Source organism: Carettochelys insculpta, chromosome 1 (genome assembly GCF_033958435.1).
Source record: "Carettochelys insculpta isolate YL-2023 chromosome 1, ASM3395843v1, whole genome shotgun sequence".
In the NCBI taxonomy this organism is placed as follows: domain Eukaryota; kingdom Metazoa; phylum Chordata; order Testudines; family Carettochelyidae; genus Carettochelys; species Carettochelys insculpta.
Window position 1 is genome coordinate 26,970,920 of NC_134137.1, and position 19,438 is coordinate 26,990,357.

Genomic DNA, 19,438 nt, shown 5'->3' on the forward strand with positions numbered 1-19,438 from the left:
AAAGAGGTTATAGTGTTTTGAAACTTATGTGCAGCCATACAAATATCTGAATATCCTTACAAAATGCATTAAGTGCATTAATTGTATAGTATGGTTAAATGTGGCTACTAGGTTGACAAAAATGTAAGAATGGCCATACTGAGTCAGACGAAAGGTTAACGTTGACTGTTGCAGTAGTGAATTGTGGGAAGGTATCCCACAGTTCCCTCATCCCTGTAGCATTTGGGGCATGCTTGCTGGTCTTGACATCATCTTCCCACATTGCATTTTCCTTGTTCCCCTCCCGATCCCTGAAAATCTGCTGATCCCTGGCAATTATGCAGGGACCCTCAAAGATAGACAAAAGAGGACAGAAAGGTCTAGGGGAAAAAAAAAAGTTTTGGTTTCCTGACACATTATACAGATATTGCCAACACTGGTGCAACGACTGTGTCAATTGGCCATCCACTGAGTATCCCACTTCCCATCACTGCATGCATGTGATCCTAGAAAATAATACAGGGGCCAGGATTGTTTTGTAAAGTGAGAAGAAAGAGGATAGAAAACTGTAGGAAAAAAGGAAGCAAGCGCTGAGGGACCAGTTGACATGGTCCCTTCATAGGGAATCAGCCCCCAGCTCACGAGACTTTCCCCCCATGGCAGCAAGCCCCGTTATGGGCTTTTCCCTGGCGGTGGCAAAGGTCCCTGTGCATCTTAGCTGCCAGGGGAGACTTTTCCTTGGCAGCAGCAAGCTCCTTAGCTGCTGAGGAGACTCCCCATCGGTGGCAGCAAGGTCTGGAATGGGCAAAGGGGCAAGGTTCAGTGGGGGCCAGTTGAGGTGATCTTTCCACAGGGCAGCAGCAAAACTCCATATTTTTTAGCTGCCAGTGGAGACTTTTCCTTGGCGATAGCAAGCCCTTAGCCACTGGGAAGACTTTTCCTTGGTGGCAGCAAGGCCCGGTATGGGTGAAGGGGGGAGTTCTTTGGCAGGGCCAGTTGAAGTGATACTTTGCCATGGTGACAGGAAAGCCCCCAGTATCTTAACCACTGGGGGAGACTTTCCCATGGCAGCAGCAAAACCCTGAATATCTTTCCCACCCTTGGAGCCCTAAATGTGGAACTGGCAGTATGGTCAGCGTCAAACAGCAGGCACATCCTTTTATTCGGTTGGGTTGGGGGCTACCCACGTGAAGCAGCTGAGTGTGGGAAAGACCCAGACTGTGTGGTGCCTGTGGGGGAGGGGAAGGGATTCATACAAAAATGTAAACTGCTGAGAAGTTTCTTAATGTGTTATGTAAACATGACCCCCAGCGCAGCCTTGTTGACACGTGGTATGGCAGGGCAGGGGCTGGCGCCAGGCAGTGCAGAAAAAAATAACAAGTGTACAGACAGCCATGAACTCCTTACAGAGGCTGTTTGAATAGGCAGAATCACTCACAACACTAATAGCAAAGAAAGAAGCCATTTCTCAGACTCTCATACTAACATGAGCCCACAGCTAAAGGCTCGCTGCTCCCGCTTGGACACTCATGGTCTTCCTGTTACTGGAGAGCAGTGGCCAGAGTGGAGCACTGAGAGGGGAGTTGTGGGGTACATATGGGACACCTCTGCAGGCTAATAAATTCAATTTTACGACGTGGCGCTTCCACAATTCCCTTCAATCAAACTTCTGAATTTGAGCTTGACCTTATAGCTGTTGGGTAACTGTGATTTTGTAATCTTGAGATTGGTGGACCCTAAATTGAGCTAATGGTATTTGAAGTGGAGATGGTCACGTGGTAAAATCGAGCTAACCAAATTAAATTTGAATTTATCTCGTAGTGTAGACGCAGCCTCAAACTTGGTGTATCACCATCAGCAATTTGCTTGAGGAAGAGGCACAGGGGATAGTTCATCTGTAAAATGGAGAGAGTGCTTCCCTAGTTCACAGGAGTTCTGGGAGGATAAAATCCATTAATAATTGTGAACTGCTTACATATCAAGGTGATGAGGACCATGAGAGGTTGAAGAGTCAGTATAGATATGGAGTTTTGCTTGCCGGTAGGAGGAGAAGTTTCAGTGTATTGTGAGCAGCATTGAGAAGAGCTGCAGAATCTGTTAGAGGTGAGTTTCTTAGCTGTCTGTTTGTTAACATAGTAGCTGGAAGAGAAGGGGCTGGCTGACATTTGCTGAGCTTGTTATCATTAAAATCCTAAATCCTTGTCAGTGCACAAACCTCCAAAGAGAAGGAAAATTTAATTTGAAAGGGGCAGCAGAAACCAGACTTCTCCCTCTTTCTCCTGAGGTCTGGGTTTTTTCATTAGCTTTCAGGAAAGCCTCCTAGGCATCTTGGAGCTCTGTCATATTATGCTATAAATGCTATCTTTTTCTCTTCAAGAGACACTAATGCTTAATATTGTGCAGGAGTGGATTTTGCCAAGAGTTATTAAATAAATCCTTAATATGTAGCTATAAACTTGTCAGATCTGGGTATCTTTCCCCCACAGGGAAGACTTCTATTGTCCAAAAAGATGTCAGTTCTTATTTGGTGATTTTTTTTTTGGCAAATGTACTTTAATTTCTGCATTGCAAATAAATGGATATTGAAATTGGATGTTGAATGGTTTGTTTACCAACTTGAATGATTAACCCTTGAAGAAGCTGGAAACTACCTCTGCATAGTTGTGCACTAAACCTAAAAAACTTTTCTATAGGCTCTGCTATGCAATACTATCTTAGAGTATTCTTTATATCCAGTTTCTGAAAATTTTTCTCTGTGTGCCTTCTTAAACTATCCTGATGAGCATAGTTTCTGAATGAATTCCAGTTGTGCATTTGAAAGCGATAACAAAAGTTTTGCATCTAGTGTGTGATTTTTCTCTTCTATCTTCTCCCAACTTTGCTGCTGGGGATGAAGATATTAGGATTCCTACAAGGATCTTGCTAAGGCCTTACTATAGTGTAAAGTGGGAAGTGTCTGATTAAATTTAATTTCAGCCTCCTTTCCCCAAATCTTCTGAGCTTCTTGCTGTTAATGTTGAGACAGTGGGGATTTTTGCTGCTCCCCCATTAGTCTCTGATTTTTGCTTGTCTCCCCTGCCTTGAATTAGATCCACTCATAACTGTCTTGAGGAACACCAGTGTGAGCACCTTTTTGTATGGCTCAGTCCAGTAAATTTTACTTTTGGTGTTTCGGAAGACTGCACCAGTAGTATTAGAGTGTTCTTCCTGAATATTCAGGAATACGGTAATACATTGATTCACATTGAGAAACATTTATTTAGAAACATAAATACTAAGAGCTTTAAATGTTTATCTTATCTTTGGGAGAAATTAGTCATTGCTTCCATTCCCTCGATCTCACTTCCTAGAGGAAACTTCCAACTTCCCAGTGGGGAATGGGTTTTTCATACTAAAACTGTTGCCCATGAGTTGGCTTGGGAACCAGTGACGTTGGATACTCTATAGCTATGAACAATTACATATCTCTGCCTCAGTTTCTGTACAGGTGGAACCGCTCTAACTTGGAATGCTCTCTTCTGGCAACATCTGTAATCTGTCATGATTTTAGTTAGCTGAACGACCACTTATGTGTGTAGCAAAGTATCCTGTGGTTCCATAAAGTTTGTTTCCAGCCACCAGTCCTGGCTCTCAGTGTTTTGTGCTGTTATTTAGCTGTAATTTACCTCTAAATGTCTCCTAAGGGTCCAGTAAGTGGTGGAAGTGTTGGTCATGTGCTGGAAGATATTGACTTCCTGTGGTCTGGCAAATTCTCTAGTCTGGCACTGGTCGGGTTTTGAGGGTGCCAGACAAGAGAGGGTCAACCTGTAAATGTAAAGCAGAGGTAATACGTGCTATCGTCTTACTTAGGAATAATCTGTAAAGAGGGAAAAACAGTAATTTTTGATTCAGCGTTTTCTACTCATGCTTTGCGTAGAGGCTTGCTTGCTAAACAGCCCCCCTCCTTGGGGTTTCAGCTATGTCTGGAGTGGTGCAAGGAACATCCACATGAAAGCTTGATTCCATTGTCGTCTTCTGCTCTTTAGACAACATACTTCCTGCAGTAGCTGTGTGTGTCAGGATCTGTCCTTACCTGTAACAGCCTACAAAGCTCACTGAAAGGGGGACGCTGGCACCTTCCTCCTCTTCTGGCAGTTTCAACTTTAGTGTTTTGCTGCCGCCGCCTGATTGTGCACTTACAGATCCAAATGAAGTGTGTGGTTCTACTGTATCTCCAGTTGTTTGAGATGGAACACTAAAAGGGGGAGGCCTGTGAGTGAAGTTTTCTCAGCTGTCTGGCTGGTGGGTCTTGTTGACACACTCAGGGTCTCTCTTATTTTCATGTTTGGGGTTGGGAAGGAATTACCCTCCCCCTCATCAGATTGTCAGAGGCCCTTGGGTTTTTTGCCTTCTGCTGTGCGGGCATGACTCATTTCCTAATTTGAGCTAGGGAACTTGGTGCCCTAGTTCACTCAAATGAGAGGGAAGGGAAATGAAGGAAAGAATGAAAGGCAGGCAGAAATGGGAATATGAGCAAGAAGTGCTGAGTGAATGTGTCTTTGTCCTTTAACACTGTACTAATTTCATGCATGTTTGGAACAACTATGTGAGCTTTTTCCTACCTGTATCCTTTTCCTACCTACTCCTTTCCTTAGAGTACATTTTTATAATGCAATGGTGGTGAATTTTACGGAGTTCAATTTAGTGTGCCTAGTGGGGATGTGCTAAATCGAATTGTCATGATGCCTGTTACTCATAACAGTCACGAAGACTAAGGGTAGTTGATGGGAGAATTTCTTCCATCGACCTTTCACTGTGCAGACTGCTGAAAAAATTGGTTTTAGATAAGTCAACTTCAGCTAATCAATTTTTGTAGCTGGATTTGAGTATCTAAAATCCACTTTTACCTCCTAGTGTAGACTGAGTCTAAACACTAGGTAAAATTAGAAACAAAATTTGGACCAGCTCACTTTTCTTGCCAGTAATCTCATCCTTCTTATAAAATGCATGAGCAGAAATTAAATTGACCAAGCATATTTACTGTCTATATCTAGTCTGTCTTTTGTTAGCGGACACTTATTATGTGGTGTTTTTAAGAAGAGAGGTCCTACTCATAACGGACATTTTGTAGAAATAATATGGTTATTCTAAGTTCTTTCTTTCTGATCTCTGGACTCATAGGCCATTTCTACACTGTCTTCGACAGTGGCATGCTAATAAATGGCCCAAAATATGTTAATGAGGCATGGATGCAAATTCCCCACACCTCATTAGCATAAGATCACGTGATTTGGAGTCTGGGAGACGTTCTTCCAGACTCCAAAACGCTGTTTAGAAGTGCGGCCCCTGGGGGGTCTTCAGGAAAGAAGTCCTCCTCCTGGAGAAAGGGGCCTCTGGAAGAAGGACTTCTGTGCCTCATTAGCATATTTCAAGCCATTTATGTGTAGAAACAGTCATAATGAATTTTTTTGAGGAAGGCTTTGCCTCCACATTTCCTTGTATCTTAACAGCTGCTCAGGCTCAGAGGAAATCTTTATAGTGTCCTTCATAAAAGTGTGTCAGTAAATTAAGAAGCTTTGATTTATTGTTTACGTAAACATGTTTCCCTATGCAGTAGTCCTCTCTTTCTTTACATTGTAATAAAGCTAGTTGTATTAAAGTGTGCATCTTTTTTCTCCCTCCAGATTGCAGCAGTTCTCAGAAAACGAAAGCTTGACTATTATTTGCACAAATTGCTACCTGAGATTTTGCAGTCAACTTTCTTTCTGACTGCGAATGGGAGCTTGTATATTGCTTTCTTTTGCATTTTAAGGTTGGTATACACTATGCTAAATATGCTAAATAACTGTGAATAACTTGCTATATAGTATCTTCAGGTTTTTTTATATGTAGAATTATTCCTATATGTTTCCTATTGTGAGTTTGTAAAGCAGCACCACCTGTGTTGCAATAAGACCATGACCAAATGAAGTGGTCTTCCATCTTACTTTTTGTCTTTACTAATATTTTTCCCACTGTTTTTGTCTGTATACCAATCTGTGAATTAATATTTTCCATCCTTCTGTATTTTTATCATCAAGATCAATACACTTGCACCTTGTCACAGTATGCCTCATTTAAATTGGAGTCCTTTGGAGGAAATGGTATAGATGACTGACCTTTAATTTCTACCTTCCTAAAGCAGGTGTAAATATCATTATAAGAAATGATATTTCTGTAACTTTCTCTTTACAATGTTATCTCTGGTCCTAAAGTAAGCTGCAATACGCTTACCAGTGGTTTCTCACTGGCTGGCTGATTGAATGTGATTGTTCAGTCTTTTGGCCATTGTTCTTCCCTCTGGAGCTGTGGCAATGAGCTTTTCTGCACAAGGAAACTGCCTGGAATAGTCATGTTTTGATAGTTCCCCAGCCAGGGGGTACGGGGAGAGCTGTGGGTCGGGGGTGCAGGGTGAGCTGCGGGCTGTGGCCGGAGGCATCTGACTGCAGGCTGTGGGTGCCCTGCTGTGTGGCCAGAGCTGCTCTGCTGCATACAGCTGGCGGGGCCCCTCCATGCCCTGAAGGAGCTGCTGCCAGAGTTCCTAAGTATATGCAGTGGCTCTGGTCGAGGAGGTGGCGGCTCCTCCAGGCTGCACCAGTGGTACCTGGGGCGGGGGGCAGGGGTTGGGAGTGGCAGGCTGTGCTGGGTTTGGGGACTGGGCTGGGTGGGTGTTGGGAGCAGGCCGGGCTGCCGGGGGAACTGCGGGTCTGGGGTGTTGGGAGCGGGCTGGGCCAGGAGGTGTGGGGGGAGCTGTGGGCCATGGGTGGAGGCTGCAGGTGCTCTGCTGCAGGGCTGAGCCACTTTGCCGTACATGGCCACAGCTGCCCCTCTGCACAGGGGGAGCTGCTTTGCTGCACACGTCTGGAGGGGCCACCACATGGCTTGGAGGAGCTGCCGCCAGAGCTCCCACATACACGTGGTGGCTCAGTTGGAGGAGGCGGTGGCTCCTCCGGGCTGCACTAACAGTAAATCCTTTAATTTACCATGGGGGTGCAGGGAGCGGTGGGCTGGGAAAGGTTGAGGGGACCAGGCTGGGGTGGGTGGTGGGAGTGGGCCAGGCTGGGGGGCGCAGGGGGAGCTGCGGGCTGGAGGGGATATTGGGAGTGGGCCAGGCCAGGGTGTGTTTGGGGGAGCTGCAGGCTGGGGAGGGTAGCACAGCAACAGGGAAGTGGGCGGTGGCTGAGAGGATCAAGCTGGCCCATGCCGTGGGTTTGGGCTAGAGGTAGAGCCAGGTCGGGCTGCGGAGATCAGGTGGCAGTTGAATGGGTGGGGGGGTTCGGCGATCAGTGAAGCTGAAGGGATTGTGGGGGTTGTGCTGGGCCAGAGTGAGCTGCAGTGAGTTGACTGGGCTGGGGCCTGGACAGTGGAGCTGCATGCTGTCCAGCACGTCTCCAGGTAGTGGGTAGGGGGGGGCCTCTCCTGAGACGTTTGCCACAATTAAGTGCACTTTGTTGTGCAAGTGTGCAGCCATCGCCCATCAGAGGCAACTTTACCAGGGTGGGAAGGGGCACTGTTTGGCATCTGTTGTCCCAAATAAAATGTCACATGTGCCTGGTGACAATGATTCTGTGAATGTTACAGCATGGTGTAAGTAGCCCGCCATCAAATAAGGCTACTGCCCCCTCATTCTGCATGAGATGAGCGTCTGGGGTACTTGGTCCCTGGATTATTTTGGATAATCAAGTCACGGTTCATACGCTATTTGGGTCACCAACATCCAATGGAGTGTGACTCCGTATATCACTCCAGAGAAGACAACCTAGTCAGAAAATTCCCCATTGTCTTTTTGGTAGGTTTGGGAGATCCAAAGGCTATGGGAGTAAACCCAGACAGAAAATCTGGATTGGAGACCATAAGGCAGTTGGCAGGGAGGATTTGTCAAACCTGCTTTGTGGCTTCTCCTTGCAGTCACCTCAGTTCCAAATGTATGACTTCTGTCTTTCCTTTGGATTCAGCTGGGGTAACCGAGAGAGGGACAGTACCGCTTGGGCAATGCACTTGCTCCAAACACTAGCCCAGGCAATGCAGTGTGTAAGAGGGTGCCATATGGAGGGGACGGGAAGTGGCAGTTATGGGTTCTCAGCTCTCCTCAAATGATGAAGAGGAGGATGCCACGGATCACTTTAGTGGGCGAAAGGAGTCATTGCACTCCACTGGTCAGTTATTGCCTGCCTCAATTTGGGTAGCCCCTGCTCAAGAAGGTGGTGACTCACCATATTTGCCTTTCTTATTGGGTCCATGGCGATAGACCAAAAATCAAACAGTAGATGTAAATGATGTACCTGCCATAAAGCAAAATAATAAATCAACTTGCCTCTGGCTTGGTAGCTGGAATGTGCAGACCATGTGTCTAAGACTTGAATCTGCCCATTACCTTATGGACATGGACTCAATACTCAAAACAGCAGTCATAGACCAACAGCTACACAAACTGAATGTTGACATTGCTGCTCTCCAGGAAACCAGGCTGGCAGGTGCTGGGTCACTGAAAGAAACCAAGTACGCTTTCTTCTGGAACGGCCTGAGTTCAGAGGAACACTGCCTCTACAGAGTTGCATTTTCTGTTCAGAGCAATCTGCTGAAATCTAGCAATACACTCACAGCTGAATCAGAACACATTATATGTTTGAAGCTCTGCACCAAGTCCGGATGTGTCAACATCATCAGTGCTTATGCACCCGTGTTGGCTTTGTGCACCGAAGACAAGGACCATTATTATTATAATCTTCAGAAAGTTATCGACTCCTTTCCAACTGGTGAACAACTGTACATCCTTGATGACTTCAAAACAAGAGTTGGATGCAACCATCAGTCCTGGCCCATCTGCCTCAGTCATCACAGTATTGGGAAAATGAATGAAAATGGTCAAGGGCTTCTCGAATTCAGGTCTTGGAATTAGATCTGCAGCACTAATGCTTTCTTTAACTTGAAAGAGTGTCACAAGGTTTCATTGCGTCTCCTCAGATCCAATCACCGGCATGAACTTGACCTTGTACTGGTATGCAGGAAACATCTCAACACCGTCAAATTTACAGGCATGTACCACAGTGATGATTGTGCCACTGATCACTCCTTGATCATCAGCAGAGTGAAAATTGTCCCAAAGAAACTCTATGGCTACGTCTACACGTGCAGCCAACATCGAAATAGTCTATTTCGATGAATAACGTCTACATGTCCTCCAGGGCCAGCAACGTCGATGTTCAACTTCGACGTTGCTCAGCCCAACATCGAAATAGGCGCAGCGAGGGAACGTCTACATGTCAAAGTAGCACACATCGAAATAGGGATGCCAGGCACAGCTGCAGACAGGGTCACAGGGCGGACTCAACAGCAAGCCGCTCCCTTAAAGGGCCCCTCCCAGACACAGTTGCACTAAACAACACAAGATACACAGAGCTGACAACTGGTTGCAGACCCTGTGCCTGCAGCATAGATCCCCAGCTGCCGCAGAAGGAGCCAGAAGCCCTGGGCTAAGGGCTGCTGCCCACGGTGACCATAGGGCCCCGCAGGGGCTGGAGAGAGAGCATCTCTCAACCCCCCAGCTGATGGCCGCCATGGAGGACCCAGCAATTTCGACGTTGCGGGACGCGGATCGTCTACACGGTCCCTACTTCGACGTTGAACGTCGGAGTAGGGCGCTATTCCTATCTCCTCATGAGGTTAGCGACTTCGACGTCTCGCCGCCTAACGTCGAAGTTGGTGCTGCTACTTCGAAGTAGCGTGCACGTGTAGACGCAGCTTATGTGACCAAGGAATGCCGTAAGCTAAAGATCAATATCCTCAATACCAGAGATGCGCTGAAATGCCCTGTCTTTGCAGATGATCTCACTTGCAAAATGGAACACAAACCGGACAAACTGTTGATGAAACATGGTCCATGCTGAGAGATGCAATATAAATTGTGCCACATCTGCCTTTTGAGCACATAAGTTCCTCAACAAAGACTGTATCGATGAAAATGCTGACATTCTTAAGCCTTTTCTCAGGGAAAAAAACACAAGGCACATCTGAATAACATAAAGAACACATCTCAAAGCACAAGAACTCAATTTCAATGTGAAAGATCTGTTCTTCAGAGAGAATCCAGGCGGTGTGCAAACAAGTATTGGGCTGATCTACGTTCTAATCAAAAGATGTCTGATTTGGGTAATCTGAAAGCTATGTATGATGGATTGAAGAGAGCACTCGGACCAAACATTACTAAAGTCACCCCACTGAAGCATTTCAATGGACAGATGATCACAGACAAAAAGCTGCAGATGTCCAGAGGGGTGGAACACTACTCAAGTCTATATTCCCACGAGCATACAAAACAACCTGAACTTGACAACCTCATCCCAACCTTTCCATAAATGTTTGAGCCAAGTGCAGCGCCTACAGAGGAGGAACTTTCTCAAGTTCTTGATGCTCTCTCCATTGGAAGAGTGCCAGGAAACAACAGAAGCCAGGCTGAAGTCCTGAAGGCAAACAAGGCTGTGCTCTTCCCCTTCCTCTGTGATTTACTCCTGAAATGTTGGAGAGCAGATGTCCCACAGGACGTGAAGGATGCAAACGTCATCACTAGATGAAAACAAAAGTGACAAGGGTGACTGCAACAACTGTAGAGGCATCTTTCTAGTGACCATCACAGGAAAAGCATTTGTCTGTGTCATTCCCAAATGCCCACAAAAACTTGCAGATCGAGTCTGTCCAGAAACACAATGTGGCTTCAGGGCTGGCAGGTCAACAATGGACATGATTTTCTCTCTTCGACAACTACAGGAAAAATGCAGAGAACAAGGAAAGCTGTTATTCATAGCATTTGTGGACTTAACAAAGGTGTTTGACACAGTTAGTAGATCAGGACTATGCAGAATATTAACCAAGATTGGCTGCCCACTACCCCCACTCAAGCTCATAACATCCTTTCACGAAAACATGAAAGCAACACTGCAATATGATGGATCTACATCGGAACTGTTTGCGATGAACAACGGAGTCAAACAAGGGCCTGCTCTTTCCCCACCCTCTTTGGCATATTCTTCTCAGTTCTGCTAAAGTTCACATTTCAAAACTCAAGCAGCGATGTATTTCTCCGCACAAGATTTGATGTCTCTCTTTACAACCTGGCAAGACTCAAGAGCTGTGTCAATACGTGCAAAAAACTTCGAAAAAAGAGGCCCTTTTTCAAAAGAGTGGGAGGAGCGTCCACACGTATGAACCCATCTTTCGAAAGAAAATGGAAAGAACGGGGCTCAGACTTTGAAATCCGAACCCTGATCCCATATCAGGAAGATCTCTCCCTTTCGAAATAATAAATTGAAAGAGTACACGTGTAGACGCTCCGCAGCCCACTCTTTCGAAATACAGGTCTGCCATGGTGCCCATCAGCTGGAGTGCAGGGCCGCTCCAGGTGGCAGCAGCGGGGCTCTATGGTCCTTACATTCGGCTGCTTTAAAGCTGCACACACACAGGAAACCCGTGGCAGGAAGCTGAGAGCATGCTAGGAGCAGCCTGTGCACGAGCTGCAGCTGCACACTCCAGCGCCCACATGGCCAGCAGCCAGATGCCCCGCAAGCCCTCCGGCCTCCACTCTGAGCCCTCACAAGGCTCCCAGGGGGAGGAAAAAAAAGGGTCCCCTCCTGGATGGACCTCCTCAGCCTCTGCCATGTGGGGGTCAAGCGGTGGAATGCTACAGCCGTTGGCCGCCTGGCAATGGGCCTCTGCACCAGGGGCCACCCGGAGCGTACCCCAGACCAGCTACGCTCCAAGGTGAAGGAGCTGTGGCAGGGATATGCTCGGGCCAGGGACCGGGCCGGACGCTCTGACCTGCCCTGTCTACTGGGAGCTCCGGAGCATCCTGGGGCCCCAGGAGAGTTCACCCACCGTGGCCTTCCTGGACATCTCTTGGGAGGAGCTGCAGGCAGAGGAGCAGCCTGGACTGGGGACCCAAGAGGGCGAGGGGACCACTGACTGGTCAAGTGAGGAGGGGGAGCTGACTATCCTCATCCCCTCCCGCTCCTCCAGCCGGGCGACTGAAGGACGGCCATCCCTGGCCATCGCCGAAGGACCCTCTGGTACATACAGGGAGGGGCGTGCACCTACTTCAAGGGTGGGAGCGATGCAATGGCTAGGCACCCGCACATGGGACCGGTGGTCTCGGGCCGTACACAGGCCAGCCTCCACATGGGATGCGGCACCCCGTGGTGGCGCATTAGCGATGCCCAGCACCCGCCATCAGTGGACAGCGCTGTAAGCCTCTCAGGGGTGGCGGCTGGTCGGTGCCGGACGGTGCCTGGAGCCCACATACAGCAGACTGGGAAGGGCCACCTGCGGGAGAGACCCCTGGAATCACACCCAGGCTGGGAGGCCCGGTCCCGGGGGGCAGTGTGTGTCGGTGCTCCCTGGGGGGTCAGTGTCCCTTGTGGGGGCAGGAGCTCCATGGGGTGGGCTCGGGCGGGTAGGCCACAGCCGGGTCCCCTCCGTCCAGGGCACGCTACTGACATGCTCTCCTCCTCTCCACATAGCCACACCATCCCTGGGCTGGGAGAGCCCTGCACTGTCCCTCGTCCTGGAGAGCCCACCTGCTACAGCCATTCGGATGCCACCCCAGGCAGTGCGTCATCCGGGCTGTGGCTGGAGGGCCTTATGCCGGGCCGAAGAAGACCAGGCCAGCCACCGTCAGGCTGAGGTGGCTGAGGAGCACCTTCAGCTTACCCGGGCGGATATGGAGTGGCGGAGGGTGGCCTGGGACCGGCTGCTGGACACGCTCCAGGGCATTGGCCAGGCTGTGCGGGAGAGCACAGCCACTATGTCTCGCCTCCTGGCCCCCCGGTGGCGACTCCTGCTGGCCCTGCCCCTGCCCCTGCCATCCCCACTGAGCCTGCCCCCTCTGTCGCCACCAGGCCAACCCTCCGGCAATATTTGCCAGTGCTACCAGCCTCCCGCCCCCACCACCAGGGAAAATAATGGAGGGAATCCTCAAGGAATCCATTTTGAAGCACTTGGAAGAGGGGAAAGTGATCAAAAGTAGTCAACATGGATTTACCAGGGGCAAGTCCTGCCTGACCAGCTTCTATGACGAGGTAACAAGCTCTGTGGACATGGGAAGTCAGTGGATGTGATATACCTTGACTTCAGCAAGGCTTTTGATACGATCTCCCGCAACATTCTTGTCCATAAGTTAAGGAAATATGGATTGGATCCTTGGACTATAAGACGGATAGAAAGCTGGCTTGATGGTCGGGCCCAACAGGTAGAGGTCAATGGCTCAATATCTGGATGGTGGTCTGTTTCAAGCAGAGTGCCGCAAGGCTCGGTTCTGGGGCCAGTGTTGTTCAACATCTTTATTAATGACCTGGATGAGGGATTGGGTTGCACCCTCAGGAAGTTTGCGGATGACACAAAACTAGGGGGAGAGGTAGATTCGTTGGAGGATAGAGAGGGAATCTAGAAGGACCTGGATAAACTGGAGGACTAGGCCAAAAGAAATCTGATGCGGTTCAATAAGGAGAAGGGTAGAGTCCTGCACCCGGGGCGGAAGACTCCCAAGCATTGTTACAGGCTGGGGACCAACTGCCTCAGCAGCAGTACGATGGAGAGGGACCTAGGGGTTGTGGTGGATGAAAGGCTGGATATGAGTAAACAGTGTGCCATTGTAGCCAAGAAAGCTAATGGCATACTGGGGTGCAGTTGGAGGAGCATTTCGAGCAGATCTAGAGAAGTGGTTGTTCCCCTCTATTTGGTATGGGTGAGGCCACATCTGGAATATTGTGTTCAGTTTTGGGCCCCCCCCAGTATAAAAAGGATGTGGATTTGCAGGAGCAGGTTCAGTGAAGGGCAACAAAGATGATTAAGGGTCTGGAGCACAAGACCTATGAGGCTAGACTCAGGGATTTGGGCTTGTTTAGTTTACAGAAGAGAAGACTTAGAGGTGATTTAATAGCAGCCTTCAACTTCCTGAAGGGGGCTCTAAAAAGGAGGGTGAGAAACTGTTCTCAGTGGTGTCAGATGGCAGAACAAGGAGTAATGGTCAGAAGTGGAAGAGGGAAAGGTGTGTTAGATATTAGGAAAAACTACTTCACCAGGCGGGTGGTGAAGCATTGGAATGCGTTGCCTAGAGAGGTGGTGGATTCTCCATCCCTTGAGGTTTTTAAGTCCTGCCTGGACAAGGTCCTGGCTGGGATGACTTAGTAGGGGTTGATCCTGCTTGAAGCAGGGGGCTGGACTAGATGATCTCCTGAGGTCCCTTCCAGCCCTGTGATTCTGTGACCCCACATCTGGGGGAGCAGGGGCCGACGGGGCTCACGGCCCACCACCCCTGCCCCGGAGTGAGTGCCTCACCCCCCCTCCAAGTTAAGTTTCTGCTGTGTATATTCCAGGACCCAGTTTGGCATAAACATTTCTTTATTATTGTTCACCACCCCATGCTGTGTTCCATGGTGGGTGGTGGATGTGGGGGTGCGGTGCTGGTGGGGATGGGGGTGGGAGGGATGGTGGGTGATGGATGTGCATGGGATGTGGGCGGGATGTGGGCGTGTGTGCAGGTCAGAGGTGGCCATCGGCAAAAGCCTGTCTGAGGGCCTCCCGGATGCGGTGGCTGTCCCGGTGGGCCTGGTGGATGGCAGCGGCACTCGGCTGCTCATAGAGAGCGCCGTCCGGAGGGGCCTCCCCCAGGGACATAGGCATCCCCCTTGCCCTCCACTATGTTGTGGAGGACGCAACAGGCGCCCACCACCTGGGGCATGTCGGGGACCCTGACCTCCAGCCGTGTGAGGAGGCACCTCCAGCGCCCCTTTAGCTGCCCGAAAGGCTGCTCTGCCACATTGTGGGCATGGTTGAGGTGCTCATTGATCGCCTCCCGGGTGAGGTCAAGGTGTCCCGTGTAGGGCCTCATGAGCCACGGCTGCAGGGGGTACGCTGCATCTGCCACCATGCAGAGCAGCATGGTGATGTCCTTTGCCACGGGGATCTCCTGCTGAGGGACGAAGGTGCCAGCCTCCAGGTGGCAGCAGAGGCCAGAGTTCCGGAAGACCCGGGCATTGTGGGTGCGGCCCGCCCAGCCCACGTAGAGGTCGGTGAAGCAGCCCCTCGTGTCCACCAGAGCCTGGAGCACCACCGAATGGTAGCCCTTCCGGTTGACGTACTGGCCGGCGCTGTGTGGCGGGGCGCAGATGGGGATGTGTGTGCTACCCAAAGCGCTGATGCAGTTTGGGAAGCCCAGGTCCAGGAAGCCGGTGACCGTATTGTCCACATCCCCCAGGTGGACGACCCTGTGGAGCAGCATTGCGTTGATGGCCCTGACGACCTGCAGAGGGGGAAGGCAGACACTTGCTCTAGTGCCGGTGTGACGGCCCTTGCACCCCACGTCGGGCCAATTCTGCCCCCCTCCTGTCCAGCCTCTTGTCCGTGCAGCCACGCCCCCTTCTCGTCCAGCCCCTGGCCCATGCAGCCCCCGCCCCGCTCCCATCCAGCCCCTTGCAGGGGAGGGTGCCCCTTGCCCCAGTCCCCCCACCCACCCGGCCCCACCTTACCTCCATAAGTACAGCCCCAACTGTGGCCTTGCCCACCCCAAACTGCTGTCCCATGGAGCGGTAGGAGTCCAGGGTGGACAGCTTCCAGATAGCAGTTGTGACCCATTTCTCCAGGGTGAGGGCTGGCTTCATGCAGGTGTCATGGTGTCGGAGTGCAGGGGTGAGCCAGTGGCAGATCTCGTTGAAGGTCTGCCTCGACATGCAGAAGTTCTGCAGCCACCTTTCCTCGCCCCACTCCCCTAGCGCCACGTACTCCCGGCAGTCGGTTCTGCTGGGGTGGGTCCAGAGGCGTTGGGGCACCTGGGCGGGGTGCCCGGCAGTGCCCGGGCAGGGGAGCCCCACGGCCCTGAGGGGACTGCGCAGCCACCTGATGAGCTCGGACGCAGCTGTGGCGAGGGTGAACAGCACTGCCAGCAGGGCGTCCATGATGAGGGCATCCTGCAGGAGCTGTCGCTGGGCCTCCATGGTGGGCACAAGTGGGCTCTGCCGGGCTGGGACAGGCTGGGCAGCACTCGGCTTGTGCGGAGGTGAGGGCAGAGGGAGGGGCCCTTTAAAGAAGGTGGCTGGCTGCGGCCCCAGAAGGGCTTGTCAGCCATGGGACTCCGTCCATGGCGTTTCCGGACTCCGTGCCTTCCTGCGTCTTTTGAGCCATGTGGATGCTCTCTTTCGAAAGACCTGGATGGCATTTCAAAAGAGCAGATCGGAATGCCGATCTGAAAAATGGCAGCAGGTGCTCTCTTTCGATGGCCGCTTTTTCGAAAGCCGAACTTTGATTTTTGCCCTTTTGAAAGGGCGCTTATGTGTAGACACAGCTAAGGTGAAAAAACTAAGGTCAAGAAAGTCCTCATTAGGGAACTCCTCTTCACAGATGATTCAGTTCTCATTGCTCATAATGAGGGCATGCCACAGTCACTGATGGATTTTCTGTTCAGAGCCTGCAGGTTGTTTTTCCTTGACATAAGCTTGAAGAAAAAAGGTTGAATTCACTCAAGGTATACCTTATCGACCCAATGTCATTCTGGAGAACAGCCCATTAGATGCGGCACACCAATTCGGTTACCTTGTATCTACTGTCACCACAAACCTATCCATGGACGAAGAACTGAACATCAGAATTGGAAACGCAGCTACTAGTTTTGGCAGACTTACGAAACATGCATGGAACAATCCTAAGCTGGCAGTGAAAATAAAGATACTAATCTACCAGGTATGTGTATTGAGTATCCTGCTATATGGTTCTGAGGCATGGACCCCCTACCTGAACAAGAGAAGAAATTGAACAGCTTTCATCTTTGGTGCCTCCACAGAATTACGAATATTAACTGGCAAGATAAGGTTTCAAATTTAGATGTCCTATCAAGATCTGGGATACCCAGCCTCATGGCAATCCTCAACAGCAGAAGACTACGATAGCTTGGTCATGTGAGTAGAATGGCTGATGAAAGTCTTCCCAAAGAAATCCTCTTTGGTGAGCTGTCATGTGGGTTGAGAACAAGAGGAAGACCAGAGCTAAGATTCAAGGATACATGCAACAACACCATGAAATACTACTCTGATCCAAAATCTTGGGAATCTATATCATGAAATCAAAATACCTGGCAATGACTGATATGACAGGACACATCATCCTTCCATAGTATATGTGCAAGCCATGCAAAAGAACTTCATCTTAGAAGGAAAGCTCTCAGACTCAAGAATTTGGAAATAGACTGACATGCGGTTATTGCAATCGACTGTGCAAATCCAATATTGGATAGATAAGCCATGAGAGAAGCTGCAGACTCAAATGCTGCCCATAGATCCTCACCACCACTGCTAACCACTGTCTCTCGAGACTAAAAGGGGCCATAGTAATAGCTCCCTGTATGGACTCAGTTCTGAAATAAAAATATCTTTGTTACAGAATAGCTTTTCCTGCCCATGACATGGAGTAATTTTGGGATAAAATGACTTTTTATTCTGAAATACTATCCACATTGGGAAGTTGCTCCAGAATGCCTGTATAATACCAAAATAGTTATGTTATCCAGGTTCCGCCCATATAAAGAAACCCTAACTCATCTGTGTAGCACTAAGCTGGAAGGAACTTGAGTTTCAAAACTTGTTCCATTTTAGGGATAAAAGTAAAACTTCACTTAAGTCTGATTTTCAAAAGTAATGTGGGCATTTAGCATACTCATTTACAGTCTTGTAAGTCACTTAAATACTTAGAAAGTATTACTTCTGGTCAACACACTTGAATTATTTAACTAAGAGTGTAATTGTAAGCAGATCTAGTTAAACCACTGTCAGCCCCTAGACAGTATAGTCACTCTTTTATATTGGTTTAAAGTTGGCTTATATTGGTTAGGTTAGGTTACAAGTTAAACTAGTTTAGGCCAATAGAAGTGCGCTACGTAGGAATTTTTCCCAGTTAATTACTTTGTAGATAATCCTTAAACTTTGAGAAAGATCGCATAGTGAATCAGTGGCTGGGATCAAAGCAGAATCTAGTTTTCTAACTTCCCTGTTCTAACCACTAGACAAAACAATAGTATGCTTGTAATTTAAAACATTATTTTATTTTTATCTATAGTTGTAGTTTTTCTGTGGTGAGAAGTGCTCTTGGAATTTGAATTAGCAGGCAGTTGCACTTTGCAAAAATTATATTACTGTCATTTAAATTTTACTATCAAATAGAAAGTACAAGTATTAGGAGAAATGATTCCCCATGCTCAAGCAACAGATTCCTCTAATAATGAACTTTTCACTGTTGCAGGACTGGCATTGTCCAGTGAAATTGTCCTTTTGTAGCTGTGGGAATGTGTAGTGTGGTATAGTTACCATTACACCATCCATTGCTGATTTACTTACTCTTCTCACTTTGAATATAAACTGGTCATACTTGTTTGTATCATTGTTTTTGTGGCATAATGAAGGTAACAATAAACTGAGTGAGGTCCTTTTGCCCTTCTGAGGATAAGGATAAAATCAAGCTGGTCCAAATGGTGTTTCTAATTTCACCTAACTCTTTATTATCCGTTGTCATTTCTCATGTAATTTTATCTCTTTTCATTGCTTCATATGTTTATCATGTTACTCATCTTGTTTTATGAGGATAGAATTTGAAATGAGACTGTGCTGCTGAATCAGCTGCTATTGCTTGTTAAAGCACTGTACAATCTTTCCAGTTCACAAGTACCTCCATTCCTTGGAGATGGTTTATTGCTACCACAATCCATTCCAAGCAGGGTAGATATGCAAGTGTTCAAGATCAAGTTCTTAATAACTGAGTAGATGATTGGGTTGCTACTGTAATTTACATTTAGCAAATGTGTATTTGTCCTTCCCTTTTTCCTGCACAGGAAAAAATTAATCTTTGTCCAAAAACCTTAATTTCTTGTAGTTCGTCATCTTATGGTGTAATAAATCAATTTTCATGGCAATTTTTTTATTAATATACCCTGAATTTGAGACTTTTTAAAAAAAATATTCCTGAAGTTTTTGACTCCTGAGCTGGGATCCTGGTCCTATAGAGGTCATTGGGAGGCTTGCAGTTTTTGAGTTTAATAAAATCAGGATTTTGTTCCTGGATTCTAGTCTCCGCTCTTGTACTGACTTATCAAGTGCCCTCAGAGAAGTCATTTAAATTCTCAGCATCAGTTTTCTCATCTGTCTTCAGGACATGTTTCAAATAAATTCACTTTACAGCATCTGGTGTTATAGCCTCACACAATTCCCTACACCTCTGAGTCTTCCTGAAGAGGCTGTCCTGATTGCAGAAGAGACTGTGGCAACCACGATTTTTGTGTAGTTTTATACAGTTCTTTAGCTTTTCATAAATATTGCAGGGGGGTGGGGTAAGGTACTGTGTGGTTTAAAATAAATGCGCTCAGAATGAAACGAGTGCAGACCTGTGACCCTCAGTGGTGTTATGGACTTAGAGT

General features: G+C 48.3%; 1 protein-coding gene across 2 annotated transcripts in view; it reads left to right on the forward strand.

The window, feature by feature from the left end:
- The window catches only part of TMEM135 (transmembrane protein 135), a 433,205-nt gene that overhangs the window by 25,156 nt on the left and 388,611 nt on the right, over positions 1-19,438 (forward strand). For both annotated transcript variants that reach the window (XM_074983922.1, XM_074983931.1), the window contains one exon: positions 5,643-5,770. In XM_074983922.1, coding sequence (XP_074840023.1) covers positions 5,643-5,770 — 128 coding nt within the window. The remainder of the gene's footprint in view (positions 1-5,642; positions 5,771-19,438) is intronic.